This window comes from Pelophylax lessonae (assembly GCF_965119305.1).
Source record: "Pelophylax lessonae genome assembly, chromosome: 2".
Taxonomy (NCBI): domain Eukaryota; kingdom Metazoa; phylum Chordata; class Amphibia; order Anura; family Ranidae; genus Pelophylax; species Pelophylax lessonae.
The window spans coordinates 133386662-133408086 of record NC_138769.1 but is presented as its reverse complement, the minus strand read 5'-3'; the positions used below and the strand labels follow the sequence as shown (position 1 = coordinate 133408086).

The 21425-nt window shown below is 43.8% G+C and overlaps 1 protein-coding gene across 1 annotated transcript in view; it reads left to right on the top strand.

The window, feature by feature from the left end:
* The window catches only part of LOC309546038 (myeloperoxidase-like), a 165557-nt gene that overhangs the window by 125076 nt on the left and 19056 nt on the right, over window positions 1-21425 (top strand). Inside the window, exons 9-10 of the mRNA XM_082245517.1 lie at window positions 464-716; window positions 4157-4265. Of these exons, the coding sequence (XP_082101643.1) occupies window positions 464-716; window positions 4157-4265 (362 nt within the window). The remainder of the gene's footprint in view (window positions 1-463; window positions 717-4156; window positions 4266-21425) is intronic.

Below are 21425 nucleotides of genomic sequence, written 5' to 3'. Positions count from 1 at the left end.
ATTATCTTTTTTTTTTTCATGGTTCTGGACACGCTACAGAGCTGAAACTTCACAAGCACATCTTTTAGACCCCCCAGATACTAAATCCAAAGTAAAAATCAAAAAATCTCTCTTTTTTTTTTCAATAATTGGCTTTTTTATCAAAAATTACAATTTTTAAGAACTTTTTTTTGTGTGATTAATAGTTAATGGGGCATGACCCAGAACCCTAGGCACTTTTTAGGGGCATTTATTGGGTTTTAGGGCTTAAAAATTGTGTTTTTTGATTACCGAAGTTCGGGTCCCATTGATTTCAATGGGGTTCTGAAATCCGAACCGAACTTTTGGAAAATTCGGGTGTTCTGGTCGAACCGAACTTTTCAAAAGTTCGATCATCCTTACTATCTATCTCTGTCTGACTGTTGATTTGTTTATGTACAGAATGTGATTTATCTAATCTATATATATATTTTCTCATTAACAGAAAATCACATACAAGGATTGGCTTCCCCTAATGATGGGCAGTGAGATGTCACATGTTCTAACTACATATAAAGGTTATAATGAGAGCGAAGACCCAAGAGTGTCAAATGTATTTAGTAATGCTTTTCGTATAGGACACACCCTGGTGTTTCCATTTATGCACCGTCTAGGAGCTGGATATCGGCCCCATGAAATAGACCCTGTTCTCCCCTTTCATCGGCTTTTCTTTTCCACATGGAGGCTAATACTAACAGGTAAGCTAGCCCAATATGATAATGTTGTTTGTCAGTATATTAAGTAATCTGTACTATGCACTAGCTTTTCTCAACTTAAGAGAACGGACCTTGAGCTAAAAAAGCTACGTCTGCTTAATACATCAAACGCTCCTCTCCCAAAAATGATAGCAGCAAGTTAAAAAAAGAAACCCGTAGAGGAAAAATGTAATACTTAATCCTGCCTCCACTTCCAGCCAGCAGGTTATGGGAAATGCTGCGTATCCCAAATCGAATGAAAAGACACTCTTTCACAATGATAGTGTGTCTTCTCTTTAGATTAGGCATTTCCCAGGATCTGCTGTGGAAAACTCGTAGGTAAGGTAAGTATACACCAATCAGCTATACCATTATGACCACTGACAAGTAAAGTGAATATATTAGGCAGCAAGTAAACATGTTGTTCCTGAAATTGATGTGTTGAAAGCAGAAAAATGGGCCAGCGTAAGAATTTTTTGACAAGGGCCAGTTATAAAGGCTAGACAACTGGGTTAGAGGAACTCCAAAACTGCAGCTCTTGCAGGATCTTTCTGGTCTGCAGCAGTCATGTCCTGCCAAAAGTGGCCCAAAAAAGAAAAAAACTGGTGACAGGGTCATGGGTGTAGTTATATTCAATAGAAGAGTTACTGTAACTCAAATTCCTGAAAAAGTTAATCCTGGTACTGATAGAAGGCATCAAAACGTGACCATATAGCAACTGAATAAGATGTCTTGGAGGTGTTGACTTGGCCTCCAAATTCTCCAGATTTCGATCCAATTGAACATCTGTGGGATGTGCTGGACAAACAAGTCCAATCCATAGAGGCCCCTCTTGCATCTTACATGACTTAAAGGAACTGCTACTGACAGCTTGGTGCCAGACACCTCAGCAAAGCTTCAGTGGTCTAGTAGAGTTACTTTTGTCTGGCATTTTTTTTAAACTTTTATTGATTTTTTTGAGCAGACTTCTTGTTTGTGCAACGTCCACATTCATGTATTTACCCCTTTTTAGAAGCCAGTTTTTACTATGTACTCCCTAAAGGGTCACCTATACTAAAGTGCACCTTAACCACTTCTGGACTGGAATATTTTCCCCCTTAATGACCAGGCCATATTTTGCGATTTGGCACTGCGTTACTTTAACGGACAATTGTGCCGTCGTGCGATGCTGTACCCAAATAAAATTGATATACTTTTTTCCCATAAATAGCTTTCTTTTGGTGGTATTTGATCACCTCTTAGACTTTTATTTTTTGCGTTATAAACAAAAAAATAGCGTCAATTCTGAAAAAAAAAAAAACAATACTTTTCACTTTCTGCTATATAACATTCTCCAAAAAAAAAATTTAAAAACAACATTTTTTAACATCTTAGGCCAATTTGTTTTCTGCTACATATTTTTGGTAAAAAAAATTGCAATAAGCGTATTTTGATTGGTTTGCGCAAAAGTTATCGCGTCTACAAACTACAGGAAAGATTTATGTCATTTTTATTGTTTTTTTTTTTTTTTTTTTACTGGTAATGGCGGCAATCTGCAATTTTTAGCGAGACTGCAACATTGTGACGGACAGATCGCACCCCTAACTGCCATTTTTGACACTTTTGGGAGGGACCAGTGACATTACTACAGTAATCAGTGCTAAAAATATGCACTGTTCCTGTAATAATGACACTGGCAGGGAAGGGTTAACACTGTGGGTGATCAATGGGTTAAATGTGAGCCTAGGGGAGTGATTCTAACTGTGGGGGGCGTGGCTTGTGAAATGATCACAGAGACCTGTGATCCTATATAGAAGGATCAAAGGAGTTCTATGATCATTCCAGATAGAAGAACGGTCAGCTGTGTTTACAACAGTTGACCATTCTTCTCTCTCAGCAGGGAGACATCACAGGTGTCAGGCGGGCATCGGAGTCCCCACTGCCAAGTGGGGGGCGGGAGCGCGCCGGTGGGAGCGTGGTGGTGCGCTCACCCCCTAGCTACAGGCGTGCGACCGACGTAGGTCTATGTCGTTTCGCGCAGGAGGGTCACCCTGCTGCAGTAAATCGGCGGTGGGGGGTCTGGAAGCGTTTAAAGTTAACCACTTCCTGCTAGCCAAATGGCAAAATGAAGGCCGGGAATATGTTGCTCTATCCTGACTGGCCATCATATGATGTCCAGCCGGGGGGCGCGCAGAGCGATGATCGGTGGTGCGTTGTGTCACTCTGACACACCACATCTCCGATCCCGGTAAGAAGCCTAATGACGTAGGCTCTTTACCATGTGACCAGCTGTGTCCAATCACAGCTGGTCACTTAGTAAATAGGAAGTGCCGTTCATCGGCTTTCCTCAGTTCGTGCATGACAGGCACGAGTAGAGGAGAGCCGATCAGTGGTTTTCCTGACGGGGGGTGCAGACCCTTGGGGGCGCCACTAGAGCCACCAGGGATTGCCCACCCATGACCACCAGGGATGCCCACCCATGGCCACCAGGGATGCCAATCAGGGCTCAGGGACCCTTTCAGTGCCCTCCTCAGTTATCAGTGCCACCCACCAGTGCCCATCATTGCTATGTATCAGTGCCGCCCACCAGTGCCCATTATTGCCCATCAGTGCTGCCTATCAGTGCCCATTATTGCCACCTATCAGTGCCCATCAGTGCCTATCATTGCCGACTATCAGTGCCCCTTATCAGTGCCCATAAGTGCTGCATATCAGTGCCCACCAATGATGCATATCAGTGCTACCTATCAGTGCCCATCAGTGCTGCATATCAGTGCCACCTATCAGTGCCCATCAGTGCTGCATATTAGTGCCTCATCATCAGTGCCACCCCATCAGTGCCACCCCATCAGTGCCTTCTCATCAGTGCCTGTCAGTGCGGCCTCATCAGTGCAGGAAAAATATCTATTTACAAAATTTTATAACATAGACAAAAACCTTTTTTTTTTTTTTCAAACTTTTCTGTCTTTTTTTATTTGTGTAGCAAAAAAGAAAAACTTGCGGTGATCAAATACTACCAAATGAAAGCTCTATTTTGTGGGGGAAAAATGACATAAATTTAATTTAGGTACAGTGTTGCATGACCGCACAATTGTCATTCAAAATGCAACAGAGCTAAAAACTAAAAATTGGCCTGGGCAGGAAGGGGGTGAAAGTGCCCTGTATTGAAATGGTTAAAAAAGGTGAACTTTTCTTTTAAGAACTTAGACATCCAGAGCCACAAACTGCATATAAATGTTTTCCACCAATTCAATATTGATTTTATATACTGTATGATTTCTTATTTGTTGAAACCGCTATGATAAATTTACCTGAAGAAGTTGTCCTCCCTTGAATCCTTCAAAGTTTCCTTGGGGGTAAATATCCCATTGGTTGAGGAACAATTTGAAGAGAGCTATATGCAATTAATAAAATTAAAGTAGCATTTTGCAGAAAACTGATACAGAATATAATTCTTCTTGTAGGTGGAATTGACCCCTTCATTCAGGGTATGATGGCTAATTCTGCCAAACTGAACAAACAAAATCAGATTGTGGATGATGAGTTGAGGGACCGACTGTTTATATTGGATAGCCCTACTGATCTCAATCCAACAGAAGCCAATATACAGAGAGATACTGGCCTGCCAGGTAACATAAAACCAAGTATGAAGATAAACTATTTGTTCTGAAACAATATGATCAAAACATCTCTTTAATAAGGAACACATTACCGTATTTGTATTAATTTTTTTCTATGTGTAGCAATATTTCCAGGCCTGGGGCCTGAGGTGGGTCTGCCATCAGTACCGGTAACACTTCCAACACATTTAAGTTGTGAACCCAGGTGTGAGAACTGAGACAATGACCATTCCGGCATCTTTGGTTTGTTTTATTTTATTGTATTTAGGGGATGGGAGAAGGGAATGAGTGGGATACTCCTCTGGCTCTTCTAGGCTTAAAGCGGAGTTCCACCCATTAAACTTACCTCCATCTTCATGCCCGGGGTCACCTGAAAAACAAATGTATAATCGCAATTTTTTTTTTTTTTACTTACCTGGTTTAGAAGAAAATATACTTACCTTACTTCCTCTTCCTCCCCTCGGCGGCCACGGCGATTCGTCACTTCCTGGCTTGCAATGATTCCTGGGAGCTGAACGTCATCGCTCACAGGAATCAATGCGCCTGCACCGGCCCCGATGTCAGTTCCGGTGCATGCGCCGTCATACATTGCTAAACAGCTTTTGGGAATGCCCAGAAGCTGTGCAGGGATGACGCTACGGCATCGGAAGTGATGGCGGGGCCGGTGCAGTGCATCGTGGGACCGAAGAAGATGGAAGAGGACACAGAAGAGGATCGCGCTGGCTTCAAGCTGCCCACACCTGAGATGGCAGCGCTGGACAATACTTTTTCAAGGTAAGTATTTCTTCTAAAAGGTAAGTGCAACCCGGGACAGATCAGAGGCTAGCCATTGTGGAATGTACTAGCCCTGACTGTCCCGGGGGTATTTTTATTAAAAAAAAGCTTTCCCAGGGTGCAACTCCGTTTTAACTGGGACTTTGTACAAAAAATGCTCACTAACGCTGTCTTTGTGCCAGCTGAATGCCGACCAGTGCTTCCTGATGCTTCAAATGCTGCTTGACTAAATTAGTGCTGGAACCTCGACTTTAACTTGGATTGTTAGCTCAGAAGCTTCAGGACTGTAGAACACTTGACTCCTGATACTTGGTGTAGCTCAAAAGTCACTGAACAGCTCCCTCTACCTTCACTGGCTGAGGTAGCTCCTTGTCACTACTTGTGCTGCTGCAACTCTCAACTTTGTACACTTCACTCTGTACACTGACTCTTCAGGGCCCAAACTGCATGTACCCCCTCTAATACTTCAGGGTCCTCTGATTAGGTACCCCCTCTAATACTTCAGGGTCCTCTGACCAGGCACCCCCTTTAAAAGTTAGCTGACTCCTGGATCCCTAGAACCTTCTCCGGAGTGGTCCCCTCTGACACTAGGCAGACCCCCAGGGACAGTCCATAATACTCACGACCTTTGTAGGCTTTCCTGGAACTGGACCCCCCTCTCTCTCCACTGGTTCTCGGCACACCGGATCCCCTCTGCAGCTCAGCTCCACACTCCCTGGACTCCCAGGCCAACACCCGAGACAGCCGCACTCTCCCTCCTGGGACTCCGCTTCCCGCCAAAGATGCTGCGTCATGCGTTCCTTCAGAACTTATACCCACTCCCAGAATCCTCTGTGGCAGAATCTGCCTTTTGGGGTAGATACAGGCCTGAGTGTGTCTCTGATTGGGTTTCCTCCACTGTCCAATGAGAATCCTCTCATGGAGCCAGTGGGGAGACTCCCCTCTCAGCAGACACACTGGGAGACATGACAGTCAGCTGAAATCATGGAACTGCTGTAAGGCAGCCAAGGCCCACTATACTTTACCTAGCACCTACCTGTAGGGTGCTACATATGGAATAAAAAATGTAATAAAAATTCCCATCCACAACACCACCACTCTCTCACAACTTATGAAACAAACAAACAAACAAACAAATATAATTGACAGCACAGTCATTTACAGGGGAACTCCAGCATATGCAGGGTAGGGGCAGATGCAGGCCCAGTGCTACCACTAGGCAAACTAAGCAGCCACCTAGGAAAGCACTGTTGCCTATGGCGCAGCCACAGCTGCTGATTTCCCTACTCCCCATCAGCTTCCTACCACTCCACTGGCTTCCCCACACAGTCCGCCATAAGGCTTCATCCTGTTGCTCACTGCTGTTGTGCACTCCTCCGCGACTTGTACCTGCTTTTTGTGTGGCTTTACCTCTATAGGAACAAATCACATACAAAATATGCAGTAATGAAAGTATATGCTGATAAAACAAACAACAGAATCAAAGTATTTTACAGAGCAAACTAGATGTAGTATTTCGAGTCTGGGTACTTTCTCCACTCCTCGGTATTCAGGACCTGCCTAACTACATAATAATGGATTTCCTCAGAATTGGGTCAGGGTACCACCACCTTCTCCATTTAAATATGACGTCTATAGTTCCACTCCCAATATACTCTGTGTACAGGTATCTGTCCCTTCCACAAGCACCTGATGGTGTTTGGGCACATGTAAATGGTCCCAGAAAGCAGTCTCGTACCACTGCTGCCACTGTGCCTCTAAGGTATGAAACAAAGCTTCCAGGACATAAAGGGAACTCCAGTCCTAAGAGTTCCCTAATGTCTCTAATCATCTGATGCTGGAGCCATGACAATTCCGTGAGGTGGCGGCTCTGCCCCTGTCCTGGGGAAAGGTAGGGAAATGGGCGCTGGGGGTTTTCTGGGGCACTGCTGGTCTCCTCCGCCTTCCCAGGGTCTCCCAGGGGTTGGGGACCTTGTGATAGCACCCCTCTAAGGCAAAACAAGAAGAGGGGCTGGTGAAGTTCTTACAAGTGAAGCGACATGAGCCACAGATCCTTCCAGGTCCTCTGCCATGGCAGTACCTTTAGGGGTGTCCCACAAAGCCCCAGGCCACTCCTTGAGCTCCTCACAAAGGACCTCTGACTGTAGCAGTTCCTCAGCAGGTAGGGCAGGTGGTTGTACCTCAGATGGTCCTAGAGAACCACTTCCTTCCTCTGAGTGTGCTGTTGTAGGTGGCAATGCCTCAATCACCTCCATGGATGGTACAGATTCAAGCTCTTGACAGAGCTCCAACCTGTTGCCACTGGGGGAATGCTCAACCCCCGTGGTCCATGGGGGAGCCCTGGTGGGTGATATCCTCCTCCTCTACAATGTCTAGAGAGCCCTGGTGTTGATCTGCAGATGATGTGGCCATGGTGGTGACCTTAGCAGCAATGGTCCATAGTGCATTGTGTCTTGGCAGGGTAACAGGTAGTCACATGGAGCCTCCCTGACCTGGAGCACCTCAAACAGAAAGGCCCAGCACTTCCCAAAACAGGCCCAGGATGTGAGAGCCGATGTCAGGGCTCTGCACTCAAGACATACAGAGACCAAGGTTTCTGTGATCCCAGTGTGGCACACTGCCAGACCACTTCTGGGCATTACACAAAGTCCAGTGTCCAGAGAAACATCACGGATATCAGGTGATATAAAGCAGGACTGTGTCCCCCAAGCTACAAGCTATTTTAATATTTTGATTGACAGCACAGACAGATAAAGAGGGACTCTAGCTCATGCAATGTAGGGGCAAATGGAATTTTTAGGTTGTGAGGTGAAGAAACTATTGATCGACCGATATCGTTTTTTTTACCGCCGATACTGATACCGATATTTTGGTCATTGAATATCGGTATCGGCCGATATTGGCCGATATTTTCGGACATTAAAAAAAAATGCATTTATTTTTTTTAATGTCTACAGGTACTCTTGTGGAGGGATCTGGGGGTCTAAAAGACCACAACCCCCTCCTCTGCACTTCAAAGCATTCAAAATGCCAAGTTTGGCTGTTTTGAATGCTGTACGTTTTTTTAATTCGGCGCCGCCAGTACCCGGAAGTGATGTCATATCATGACATCACTTCCGGGTACTCAGCGGCGCCAAATTCAAAGAAATGGAGACCCGGTCAGACGGCGGCGGTGAAGGTAGGATTACCGGGTCTCCCGGTGGGAGAGGAGACCCCGGCGAGCCGCGTAAGGCGGTAGGAGGGGGGACATCCCCTCCCGCTCCTTGGAATGACAGCTGAGCGGCTTCTCAGCCACATCAGTTGTCATTACAAGACAGCCGACCATCGGCTATGGACACCGGTACCGGGGTGATGCCTCTAGCTGCAGGCATCACTCCGGTACAGCACTTTCCCGAAATATCGGCAATATCAGTAAATCAAAAGGCCGATTCCGATATATCGGGGAAAGTGCATATCGGCCCCCGATATATCGGTGTTGCCAATAATCGGTCGATCACTAGAAGAAACCCTGGTGCTAGTTAAAAATGTAAAAAAATGGTAACAAATATTTTATTTCTCTTGTGTAATTTTACAGACATGGCAAAGAGTATCCAAAATGAATTATACTGTCATTATTATTGTCCTTGTTTGGCATTGCTGGCATTTTAGGAATATTTCTCTTGGCGTCTCTTTGGGTCAGTATAGTAAAGTTTAAGAATCTCTACCTAAACTAAGTTCTAGCAACATTTAACCCCTTTTCATAACCCTATCTTTCACTAGGAGTCTATATAAAATGGCACTAGCACATTCTGCATCAAAAGCCTTGTAGTGCCAACATTTTGGCACCAGGATAAACCGATTCTACTTTTTTGTTGAATGTTTGTCAGCAATCTTTCATTCAGACATTGCGATAGTGTACCAGTCCACCCCGCTCACCTGGTGAACTAAGAATTCTTGTAATTTTGCTATTCCCAGGGGAGCTCACAGCAGGTTCATTGCTGTCTCTTATAAAGGTGCACTCTCACTGGCACTTTGAACCGATCCTGATGTGCCGTTCACTCCTTTGGGCTGGTTCCTTTGCGTAGTGTGAGTGCTTGGAATAGAGCCTGGGATTGCTTATGCATATTACATCTGGGACCACTTGCAAGAGATAGTTTCGGGCATGGTTCACTTGTGTTCCATAACAGTTTGCTTCAGTGTTAGTGCGAGTCTCAGTAGAAGTCTATTTATTAAAGCAGGGTTAGCTTGTAAGTGTGCCCAGGAACACTTAAATCAGGGGAGTGGGGAGGGAGGAGAATCAATTTGAGGCATGGTTCAGTACAAATGATCCATTGTGAGTGTACCCTTACTTTCAGTGTAAAAAATATCAGTACTAAACAGTTTCTCACAGCCATCTATCGGATTTGTGATATTATGATAATGTTGCTTGTCAGCTTCTTACGTACTGTAATCTGTCTTATGCAGTAAAAAAGAAAGATCAATTTATTACATCAAACAACATCCCCTCAAATGTTAGCAGCAGTTTAAAAAAAAAACCTAGGGAGGAAAAATATTTTCCTTAACCTCCCTGGCGGTATGATTCTTTTGGATTTTAGGTGCTGAAAGCGGTACCATTATTTTAGGTGCTGAAAGCATGTAATTCTTGTGAATGAGCAGCCCAAACCAACTGTATACATTTATTATACATATTATATATATATATATGTATGTATACATATATTATGTATACATATATTATATATATATATATATATATATATATATATATATATATATATATATATATATATATATATATAATGTATACAGTTGGTTTGGGCTGCTCATTCACAAGAATTACGTGTGTATATATATATATATATATATATATATATATATATATATACATACATACATACACATATATATATATATATATATATATATATATATATATATATATATATATATATATATATATATATATATATATATATATATACATATATACATATATATGTATATATATATATATATATATATATATATATATAATATGTGTGTGTATATATATATATATATGTATATGTGTATATATATACGTATATATATATATATATATACTGTATATATATATATATATACATATATTTACATAAAAAGTACAGTAAAACTGCAGGAAAGGGCACTGGGGGGCAATGTAATGTGATTTTATTTTATTTTGAACGATATCAGTGTGTTTGGTGCATTTTACATTCGAATTTGCCGCCGGTTCCACCCCCCGGCGGACGTCACGTCGCCGGAGACGGAAGCCGGGGCTCGCAGACGATCGGGAGGAAGCTCCGCCGCCGCACACCGCTCGCAGACATCGCTGGATCCCGGAGAAAAGGTAAGTAAAACCTCCTCCAGCATCCAGCGATCTTCTTAGCGCTACCCCGAGTGTGACTCGGGGTTACCGCTTTTGGCACTAAAATCTTACCCCGAGTCACACTCGGGAATACCGCTAGGAAGGTTAATCCTGCCCCTAGGTGAAGATGACATTTCCATCTTTCCAGCAGGTTTCAGAAAATACTGCGTATCCCAAATCTAATAAAAATACCTAACATACTAAACATACTCAGGGCCGTCTTTAATATTGATTGGACTCTGGGCAAATATCTTCTTGGGCCCCTTCTGCCCCCCCACCCCCCACCAACTAATTTCACTCTCCACCTACTCTGAGGCATTCAATATATAGCAGCCAGATTCAAAATCAGTTTACTGCAGCAGATCAGGCAGCGATTGTGATTGGTTGCCAGAGGTTACAGCATATGAGGAACCCCCTCCTTCCATAGGGTCTCCAGAGCCCTCCTCCTTACATCAGGATCCCCAGCGTTATCCCCTCCTTATATTAAGGTCACCAGAGGCATCTTCCTTACTTCAGGGTCCCCAAAGCCCCTCTTCTTACATCAAGGTCCTCTGAGCCCCCCTTATTACATTAGGGTTCCCAGAGCCCTCCATCTTACATCAGGGTCCCCAGAGTTATCCCCTCCTTATATTAAAGTCACCAAAGGCACCTTCTTTATTTCAGGGTTCCCAAAGCCCCCTTCTTACATTAGAGTCCCCAGACCACCCTTTTTACATCAGGGTCCCCAGAGCCCCTCCTTCTTACATCAGGGTTCCCAGAGCCCCCTCTTTTACATCAGGGTCCCCAGATCCCCCCTTCTTGCATCAGGGTCCCTAGAGCCCCCTCGTTTAACATCAGGGTCCCCAGAGTTTCTCCATGCTTAAATCAAGGTCCTCACCCCCACCCCCCACCCCCTCCCTTACATCAGGGTCCCCAGAGTTTCCCTGTGATTACTTCAGGGTCCTCAGACCCCCTTCCCCCCCCTTACATCAGGTTCCTCTCCCTAGAATCATCCCTCTTCTTGTATCAGGAGTCCCAGAACTGCTCCTTCTCTAACATTAAATCAATGCCACCAGAAGTTCTTAACATTCCTTGAGTTCACTGAGCCCTCAGCTACAGGTGAAGCAGGGAGGCAGGGCACTCGCAGCAGTCAGGTCTTCAGGAGGAAGTTTTGTTCTCCTCCACTCAACACTGGGAGTAATCAGGCAAAGCATCAGTCCTAGTAACCAAGCATTAATACTGACAGTTGCAGGAGGGACCTGGGAGGTGTGACAGCAGCCAGAAAGTTCTGTTCTCTCCGAATGTCTGGGGGGGGGGGGGGGCAGTGTTGGACTAACCACAGGGTTGGTTGCTAGATGCCAGGCAGCCCTGGCAACCAATTACTAATGCTGGCAGAGTCAGGAGGGGGGACTGAAGCGTCGCCTCTGCGACAGCCAGGTAGAAGATAAGAATGTCAGATATATAGCAACACTGGTGGGGTTAATGGGGCAGCTACCTTATTTTCTACAGCAATAACTGGACCCAGGGCAGATGCCCCTTTTGCCCCGTGTTAAGGACGGCCCACAACCATCCATTTAGATTGTTCAACCATATTTGGGACTATTGGATTTCTAAATACGCCTTCCTAAAAATAATTGAAGGATTTTTTGACAATTCAGCATCTAATACTTTATTGCTCTTTCTTAACCACTTGCCGACCAGTCACGTTGACTATACTGCAGCAAAGTGGCTCGTGATCGTCTGGCGACGTAGACCTACGTCACCAGACATTCCCCTCTCTCGGCGGCGCGCGCGCGCCCCGCTGGAGGCTCGCTCCCGCTGTATTCAGTTACAGCTGGAGTCGGGCATGGGGAGGAATGGCGGTGATCACCGCTGCTCTTCCCCGATCGTCGGGGATCTAGTGTGGAAATCCGCCCACTTGTGTAAACAAAGCAGGCGGATCTCCTAAGTGACAGGCAGGGTCATATTGCAGGGTTCAGCATAGCTGAACCTGCGATCTGTCCCTGTGTCACTCAGTCACCTCCCCCCACACACGTTAGTAAGCACCAGGCATACATTAACCCCTCCCTCTTCAATAAAAATCAACCCCTTCCCTGCCAGTGTCATTTTTACAGCAGCAGTGCATATGTATAGCACTGATTACTGTAGTAATGTCACTGGTACCCCCAAAAGTGTCAAAAATGTCAGTCAAGGGTCCAATCTGTCCGCCGCAATGTCGCAGTTCGCTGCCATTACTCGTTTAAAAAAAAACACCAAAAATGACAGAAATCTTTCCCTTAGTTAGTAAACGCAATAACTTTTGCGTAAACCAATCAAAATATGCTTATTGCGATTTTTTTTTTACCAAAAATATGTAGCAGAAAACAAATTGGCCTAAAATGATAAAAAATTTAGATTTTTACATTTTTTTTTGGGGGGGGGGGGGGGATTTCATATAAAAAATTTGAAAAATATTGTTGTTTTTTCAAAATTGTCGCTCTTCTTTTGTTTATAGCGCAAAAAGTAAAAATCGCACAGGTGATCAAATACCACCAAAAGAAAGCTCTATTTGTGGGGAAAAAAAGAACATACATTTAATTTGGGTACAGCATTGAACGACTGCGCAATTTTCCGTTAAAATAATGCAGTGCCGAATCGCAAAATATGGCCTGGTCAGGAATGGGGTAAAACCTTCCGGTCATAAAGTGGTTAAAAATACGCTCATTGAGAATTTTTTTGTCAAAGACATGTAGCTAAATACATTTTGGCCTAAATATATGACAAAAATTTAATATATTGGATATTTTTTAACTGTCAAAGTAGAAAAATATTGTTATTTTTTTCAAAATTTTGGCATTTTTTTATTAATATCACAAAAAATAAAAAGCGCAGAGGTGATCAAATACCACCAAAAGAAAGCTCTGTTTGTGGGGAAAAGAAGGACGTAAATTTCGTTTGGGTACGGCGTTGCATGACCGCGCAATTGTCAGTTAAATTTGCACAGTGCCGAATCGCAAAAAGTGGCCTGGACGTAAGACAGCAAAATCCTCTGGTGGTAAAGTGGTTAAATGTAGCACTACCCCATAGGGGTCGCAGATGACAGGGTTCCCCACTCCTACACAGCCAGGAAAACAGCACTTTCAGCTTCTATTCAAAGACAAAGAACAGTCTTTGAGCTTTGTTTTGATCTTTTTTTAGGGGTAATTACTTGTATTCGGAATAGGAATTATGGGATAACCAACTTAGTGTTGCACTGTCCCCTTATGGCTTGCTGTGTGTTGACTTCTTGGGTCTCCCTCTGATTACCTGCAGACAGTCACTAGGGGATTTTTCACACATCCATCCTTACTCCCGTTTGCTTGTTACTCAAAAGAAAAGTCCAGGGTATTTGGTTTTGTATTTATTGTGGAACTTGGATTGGAGAACTGAATAGTGGGATACTCCAACTGAACTATTTACAATAGAAAAGGACAACTCTCACTTGGCCTCACCAGGTTATTTGTGGAAGCAGACACACTGCTTTAACCATACTGCCACTTATATGGAAGAATTAAGTCCTCTTGATTTCTCTAGCAGCAGACTTGAAGCAACTACTTCTTCAGGACACTCTCAAGCGTCCTCTTCAGTGACACCCATTCACTGACTCTTGCACTAAAGGGATGGCCCGAACATGACAGGCCCCATGACACAGATCTGTAATCACTGTAGGCAGAATCAGATCCCCCTTCCAGTCAGCTCTGCAGGACATCTGGGTTCAGCTCCTCTCTTACATTCAGGCCCTCAGTTTAACTACCTGAGGCCGCATGGCAGCTTCTACAGAGGAGGGGCAGCCGCCCCCTCCCTCCAGTACCCCGCTCCCCAGCCGAAGACCCCGAGCACATGTGCCCTTGGCATTTATACAGTATTCCAGCATGCAACGAGGCACTTTCTTCTGCCAATCACCAGGGTTGTAACAATGCCTGTGCCCTCCCTTGTCAGGTTTCCTCCCAATGTCCAATATGCCTCCCTATTGGACCAGTGTGAAACATTTGAGACAAGCTGAGCTGCACCTGAGCACCATGAGCAGACCCTGCCAATGGATCCTGCTCTCTGGTAGGCAGAGAGCAATATACATTTATCTGGCAATCTCTCTGGTAAGCAGAAAGACCCAAAAACAATACACTCTCTCCTAGGACCTACCTAAGAGGGTGCTACATCAGTAGCAACAAACTCAGGGACAACTTCCTCCCTATGTAAAGATTCAACTCTGTTTCTTCACTGATGAGCAGTGACAGTCTTTTAAGTGGAAAGATGCAACAGCTCCTTACAGGATAGAAATTCTCAGTCCCTTTTAAAGTAGCACAAAAATGTTGTGAACTGCATCCTGGAGTACCTCCAACTCCCTTGTAGACACTGAGCCCATCTCTACCAACTGCAGGAAATGCCAGCCCACCTGGCTGCTTCTCTACCAGTCTACCCGACTGACTCTCCTCACCAGTCTACCAAGAGATCTTCCAGGGCAAGGTCAAAGAAGATCACATCACTATCTTCCATAAAGACTGGCTATGTGTGGGAGTCTCTCCCCCTGTAGCCCAATCCTCCTCTTCTCAGGTCCCACACCGGTGATCCTGGCCCCTCCCTCCTGCTGAGTGCCCCCACTGCAAGTAGCTGTGCCAGGGTCCTGCAGACTGTCTGCCCATACCTCCAATATTGGCAGGCAGTTAAATTCTGACAGGAAGACTCAATGAACTACTAGAGAGCTCAACAGCTGTCAGTGCTTGTAGTTTTAATATTCACGGAACACTGTGAATGAATGACATGAATGAATGAATGGCCGGGTGGACAGAGTGATTTTTAGATTGTTACAGGTAGCAGGGGAAGATCGGGGATGGAGGGATACAGGGGTCGATGCATCTGTAACATGTTACATGGTATACCCTGAATATGGGTGTAACATGTAACATGATACCAAAGTTTAACTTATCCTTTAAAATATTACAGTGTTTCTTCAATAACTGTTTTACCATATAATATTGGCCAGAGAATGTGGTGAAAAAATGTCCACTTATATTTCTTATCACAGTTTGTCCAATTTAGGCTGTAATAAGGTTTACCAATTATATTCTAACATACAGGTGGTGTTATTACCTAATTCTTTCTCTTCATGACCCTTAGCTAGAAACCTTTTTTTCAATACATCTGCTTGAGTGTGAAAATCTGTATTATCAGAGCACAAATTGCCCTTTTGGTATGCCCCGTAACTAGGATGGATAGTGGCAAATGTTTTTAAAAAATGTTTTACTACACAAGAGACCTTCCATTAAAAAAAAAAAAAATGAGGTCTACAAAAACTGATTTCCTTAGAGTTTACTTCATATGATCATGTTATACCTAGGGAATTATCATTAGGGTACTTCATATGCTGTAAGCCAAGTAAAGAGTTCACACTCCCTTTCCATACCATCAAGCCATCATAAATAAATCTTATCCAGGCAAGAATCCCTGGTCTGGGTTCACTAAAAATGTGAGTACCTTTCTCTTAATTTAATTAAGTCATTAAGCGGTTTCACACTATGGAGTACAGTATTTGTTACTTGTTTTTTACACGATACATCATGTCATCTATTGAACGGAGGTGTTAGCCTAAAGTATCCCTTCTGGTGGATCCTTTGGTTCCTGATCTCTGTGTATGATTTTCTAGACATGCGCAATTCGTTTCGATCTGTAAATTCGGATGTATTTTTGATTATTTTGAGATACATTTAATTTGGGTACAGCGTTGAACGACTGCGCAATTGTCCGTCGGATGGATTTTGTTTCTTTTATTAGTTTTCTAACTAATTCCAAATTATCTGAACTTTTCGAATTCGGATCAGTCAAAAAATGATCAATCGATTAGAATTCTGTATGAAGAATAGCTGGTTGTTAAAGCGGAGTTCCGGCCTAAAAAATGACTTTGGGCCATCCGCTTGCTGACATTAACCTGAAAAATAAATGGATAGTCCCGATTTTATTTTTTTTTTTTGTTTACTTACTTTATTTTTGAAGAAAGTATACTTACCTTCCTTCTACTTCCTCCCTCTGCAGCCACGGCCCGCGCCATCACTTCCTGCTTGCGATGACTCCTGGGAGCTGAATGTCATCGCTCCCAGGAGTCAATGCGCCTGCACCGGCCCCACTCGTCAGTTCCGGTGCATGCGCGTCATTCCCTGCTAAACAGCTTCTGGGCATGCCCAAAAGCTGTGCAGGGATGACGCGCCTGCCCCGGAAGTGACGAGAGGTGACGGTGCAGGGCATTCTGGAACGAAGAAGACACGGAAGAGGACACCGAAGAGGACACCCTGGCTTCAGCTGCCCACACATGAGATGGCAGCGCTGGACAAGAAATTTTCAAGGTAAGTATTTCTTCTAAAAGGTAAGTGTGACCTGGGACAGTTCAGAGGCTATCCATTGTGGAATGCACTAGCCCTATTTTTTTCTAAAAAAACATTTCCGAGGCCAGGAACTCCGCTTTAAGGAACGTGCCACGAAGCAGTCTGCCACGTCCTTAACCCCTTTGAGCCTAAGTCTTTTTCGGACATTTGTTGTTTACAAGTTGAAATCAGTATTTTTTGCTAGAAAACTATTTTGTACTTAGCACCCCCAAACATTATATATTTTTTTTTAGCAGAGACCATAGAGAATAAAACGGCGATTGTTGCAATATTTTATGTCACACAGTATTTGCGCAGAGGTCTTTCAAAAGAATAAAGTTAGCCCAATTTATTTGTATAATGTGAAAGATGATGTTACCCAAGTATATAGATAACTAACATGTCATGCTTTAAAATTGCATACACTTGTGAAATGGTGACAACTTCTCCATAGGTTTATGTTTATCGGTTACCAGTTTAGAGTTACAGAAGAGGTCTTGTGCTAGAATTATTTGCCTCGCTCTGACGATCGCGGCGATACCTCACATGTGTGGTTTGAACACCGGTTTCATATGCGGGTGTGATTTGCTTATGCTTTCGCTCCTGCATGCGAGCACGGAGGGACGGTGCACTTCAATTTTTTTTTCTTAACTATTTTATTTTATTTTTTTTATTTTTACACTATTCTTATAAAAGAAAAATGTTTGATCACTTTTATTGCTGTCACAAGGAATGTAAACATCCCTTGTGACAGTAATAGGCAGTGACAAGTGCTCTTTATGGAGGGATCTGGGGTCTAAAAAAAACCCCAAACCCCTCCTCTGCACTTAAAAGCATTCAAAACGCCAAGTTTGGCTGTTTTGAATGCTTTCTTTTTTCTTTTTTTTTTTTTTTTTTAAATCTGGCACCTTTAGGGCTCCAGTACCTTAACGTAATAACATGACATCGGTTTTTACATCGGAGACCCAATCAGAGCCGAATTCAGCTTTGTTCGGGACTCCAATCAGCCAGCGGCTGTACCAGCTGATGGCTCGGGACTCCGGGTGGGACGGGAGACCCAGGCGAGCCGCAGAAGCGGTAGGAGGGTGGGGGCATCCCCTCCTGCTCCTTGTAATGACAGCCAAGAGGCTGCTTAGCCACTTAGGTTGTCATTACAAGAAAGCCGACCGTCGGCTTTAAATAACGGTACCGGGATAATGCCTCTAGCTGCAGGCATCACCCTGGTACAACCCCTTAAAGCCGAGGCCGCATATTTGCATTCTGTCGGTGCTAAGGGCTTAAGAACCAATGACTCATCAGCAAAGAATGCTGGCAATAGAAAATTCTGGAAAAAAACAGCGTTGGGTCCCCCCAATCCATACCGGCCCTTCAGGTCTGGTATGGATTTTAGGGGAACCCCACACCAAAATGTTAAAAAAAAAAAGATGTGGTGTTTCCCCCCAAAATCTATACCGGATCCTTATCTGAGCATGCAGGCCAGGAAAGGGGGGGTAAGCAAGTGCCCCTCCCAACTGAACCATACCAGGCCACACAACATGGGGGGTGCTTTGGGGCAGGGGGGGGGCTCTGTCCCAAACACCAGGTTTTGACAAAAAAAAAATGTCTTCCCAGGTTTAGATCCATTATCAATCACGACGCCCGCAGCACCGTCTGACCCAAAAAAAGAAAAGTCAACCCTCAGCCTCGTTGAACTTTCCCGCCAACTGTCTGTTCCGCCATCTGACATTTCCTAAATAGCTAAAGGGCGGAGTCACCAGATGACATCAGCAGGTGACCCCGTCCCCCTTATGATGTCAACGACAGGGGCATGCTGGGTCAATGATGTCCAAAGGGCCTGGTATGGATATTGGGAGGGCTCACACTGTTTTTTTCTGAATTTATTTATTGCTGGCATTCTTTTATTTATATTCAGCTGTCACTGAGGAAGCCCGCTGACAGCTGATGAGTAATTGGTTGTTAAGGACAAGGCGGACGGCTTCCCACGCCGCCCCTTAACAACCAGCTATTCTTCATACATAATTCAAATTGGTCAATCATTTTCGGACCAATCTGAATTTGAATTGTTCCAAAAATTTTAATTTATTAGAAATGAATAAACAAAACAAATTCCGAAACAAATCCATAAAACTAAACTAGTGACATAATGAATCGATCCAAAACTAAACACATTTATCTGTTCTTCACATGTCTAATGATTGCTGCAAAGATCCTCAGGCATTCAAGAGCACTATAGGACTTCCTATGATCTGGGGTCTTTCTTTTTGGTAAGAAGCTGAGTGTTGCAGTGATAGTGTAACTCATGAGGTGATTCACAGAAGATTTTACGTTTCATTGGATCATATACTGTAAATACAGTATCTCACAAAAGTGAGTAAACCCCTCACATTTTTGTAAATATTTTATTATATCTTTTCAAGTGACAACACTGAAGAAATGACACGTTACTAAAATGTAAAGTAGTGAGTGTACAGCTTGTTTTTACAGTGTACATTTGTTGTCCACTCAAAATAACTCAACACACAGCCATTAATGTCTTAACCGCTGGCAACAAAAGTGAGTACACCCCTAAGTGAAAATGTCCAAAGTGGGCCCAAAGTGTCAAAATTTTATGTGGCCACTATTATTTTCCAGCACTGCCTTAACCCTTTTGGGCATGGAGTTCACTAGAGCTTCACAGGTTGCCACTGGAGTCCTCTGCCACTCCTCCATGATGACATCATGGAGCTGATGGATGTTAGAGTCCTTGCACTCCTCCACCTTCCATTTGAGGATGCCCCACAGATGCTCAATAGGGTTTAGGTCTGGAGACATGCTTGGCAAATCTATCACCTTTACTCTCAGTTTCTTAAGCAATGCAGTGGTCATCTTGGAGTTGTGTTTGGGGTCGTTATCATGTTGGAATACTGCACTGCTGCCCAGTCTCCGAAGGGAGGGGATCATGCTCTGCTTCTGTATGTCGCAGTACATGTTGGCATTCATGGTTCCCTCAATGAATTGTAGCTCCCCAGGGCCAGCAGCATTCATGCAGCCCCAGACCATGTCAGTCCCACCACCATGCTTGACTGTAGGCAAGGCACACTTGTCTTTGTACTCCTCACCTGGTTGCCTCCATACACACTTGACACCATTTGAACCAAATAAGTTTATCTTGGTCTCATCAGACCACAGGACATGGTTCCAGTAATCCATGTCCTTAGTCTGCTTGTCTTCAGCAAACTGTTTTGCGGCTTTCTTATGCATCATCTTTAGAAGAGGCTTCCTTCTGGGAAGACAGCCATGCAGACAAACTTGATGCAGTGTGTGGCGTATGGTCCGAGCACTGACAGGCTGACCCCCCACCCCTTCAACCTCTGCAGAAATGCTGGCAGCACTCATATGTCTATTTCCCAAAGACAACCTCTGGATATGACGCTGAGCATGTGCACTCAACTTCTTTTGTTGACCATTGCGAGGCCTGTTCTAAATGGGAACCTGTCCTGTTAAACCGCTGTATGGTCTTGGCCACCGTGCTGCAGCTCAGCTTGAGTCTTGACAATTGTCTTATAGCCTAGTTATGTTGAGCAAAAATTCTTTTTTTTCATATCCTTTAGAAAGTTCTTTGCCATGAGGTGCCATGTTGAACTTCCAGTGACCAGTATGAAAGAGTGAAAGCGATAACACCAAATTTACCACACCTGCTCCCTAGTCACACCTGAGGCCTTGTAACACTAACAATTCGCATGACACCGGGGAGGAAAAATGGCTAATTGGGCTCAATTTGGACATTTTCACTTTGGGGTGTACTCACTTTAGTTGCCAGCAGTTAAAACATTAATGGCTGTGTGTTGAGTTGTTTTGAGGAGACAGCAAATTTACACTGTTATACAAGCTGTACACCTAGCTGTACACTTACTGCTTTACATTGTACCAAAGTATAATTTCTTCAGTGTTGTCACATGAAAAGATTTGATAACATTTTTACAAAAATGTGAGGGTGTACTCACTTTTGTGAGATACTGTATACTCACCGGACACTTTATTAGGTACACCTGTTAAATGCTTAGTAACACAAATTGCTAATCAGCTAATCACTTGGCACCAACTCAATGCATTTAGGCATCTAGACGTGGTAAAGACAACTTGCTGAAGTTTAAACCGAGCATCAGAATGGGGAAGAAAGAGGATTTAATTGACTTTAAACATGGTTGTTTGTGCCAGACGGGCTGGTCTAAGTTTTTAAAAAATTGCTAATCTACTGGGATTTTCACGCACAGCCATCTCCAGAGTTTACAGAGAATGGTCCAAAAAAGAGAAAATATCCAGTGAGCGGCAGTTGTATGGATAAAAAGGCCTTGTTGATGTCAGAGGAGAATGGGCAGACTGGTTCCAAATGATAGAAAGGCAACAATAACTCAAATATCCACTCGTTATAAAGAAGGTATGCAGAATACCATCTCTGAGCTACAGCAGCAGAAGACCACACCGGGTGCCACTACTGTCAGCTAAGAATATGAAACCGAGGCTACAATTCACACAGGCTCACCAAAATTGACCATTAGAAGATTGGAAAAATGTTGCCTGGTCTGATGAGTCTCGATTTCAGCAGCAACATTTAGTTGGTTAGGTCAGAATTTGGAGTAAACAA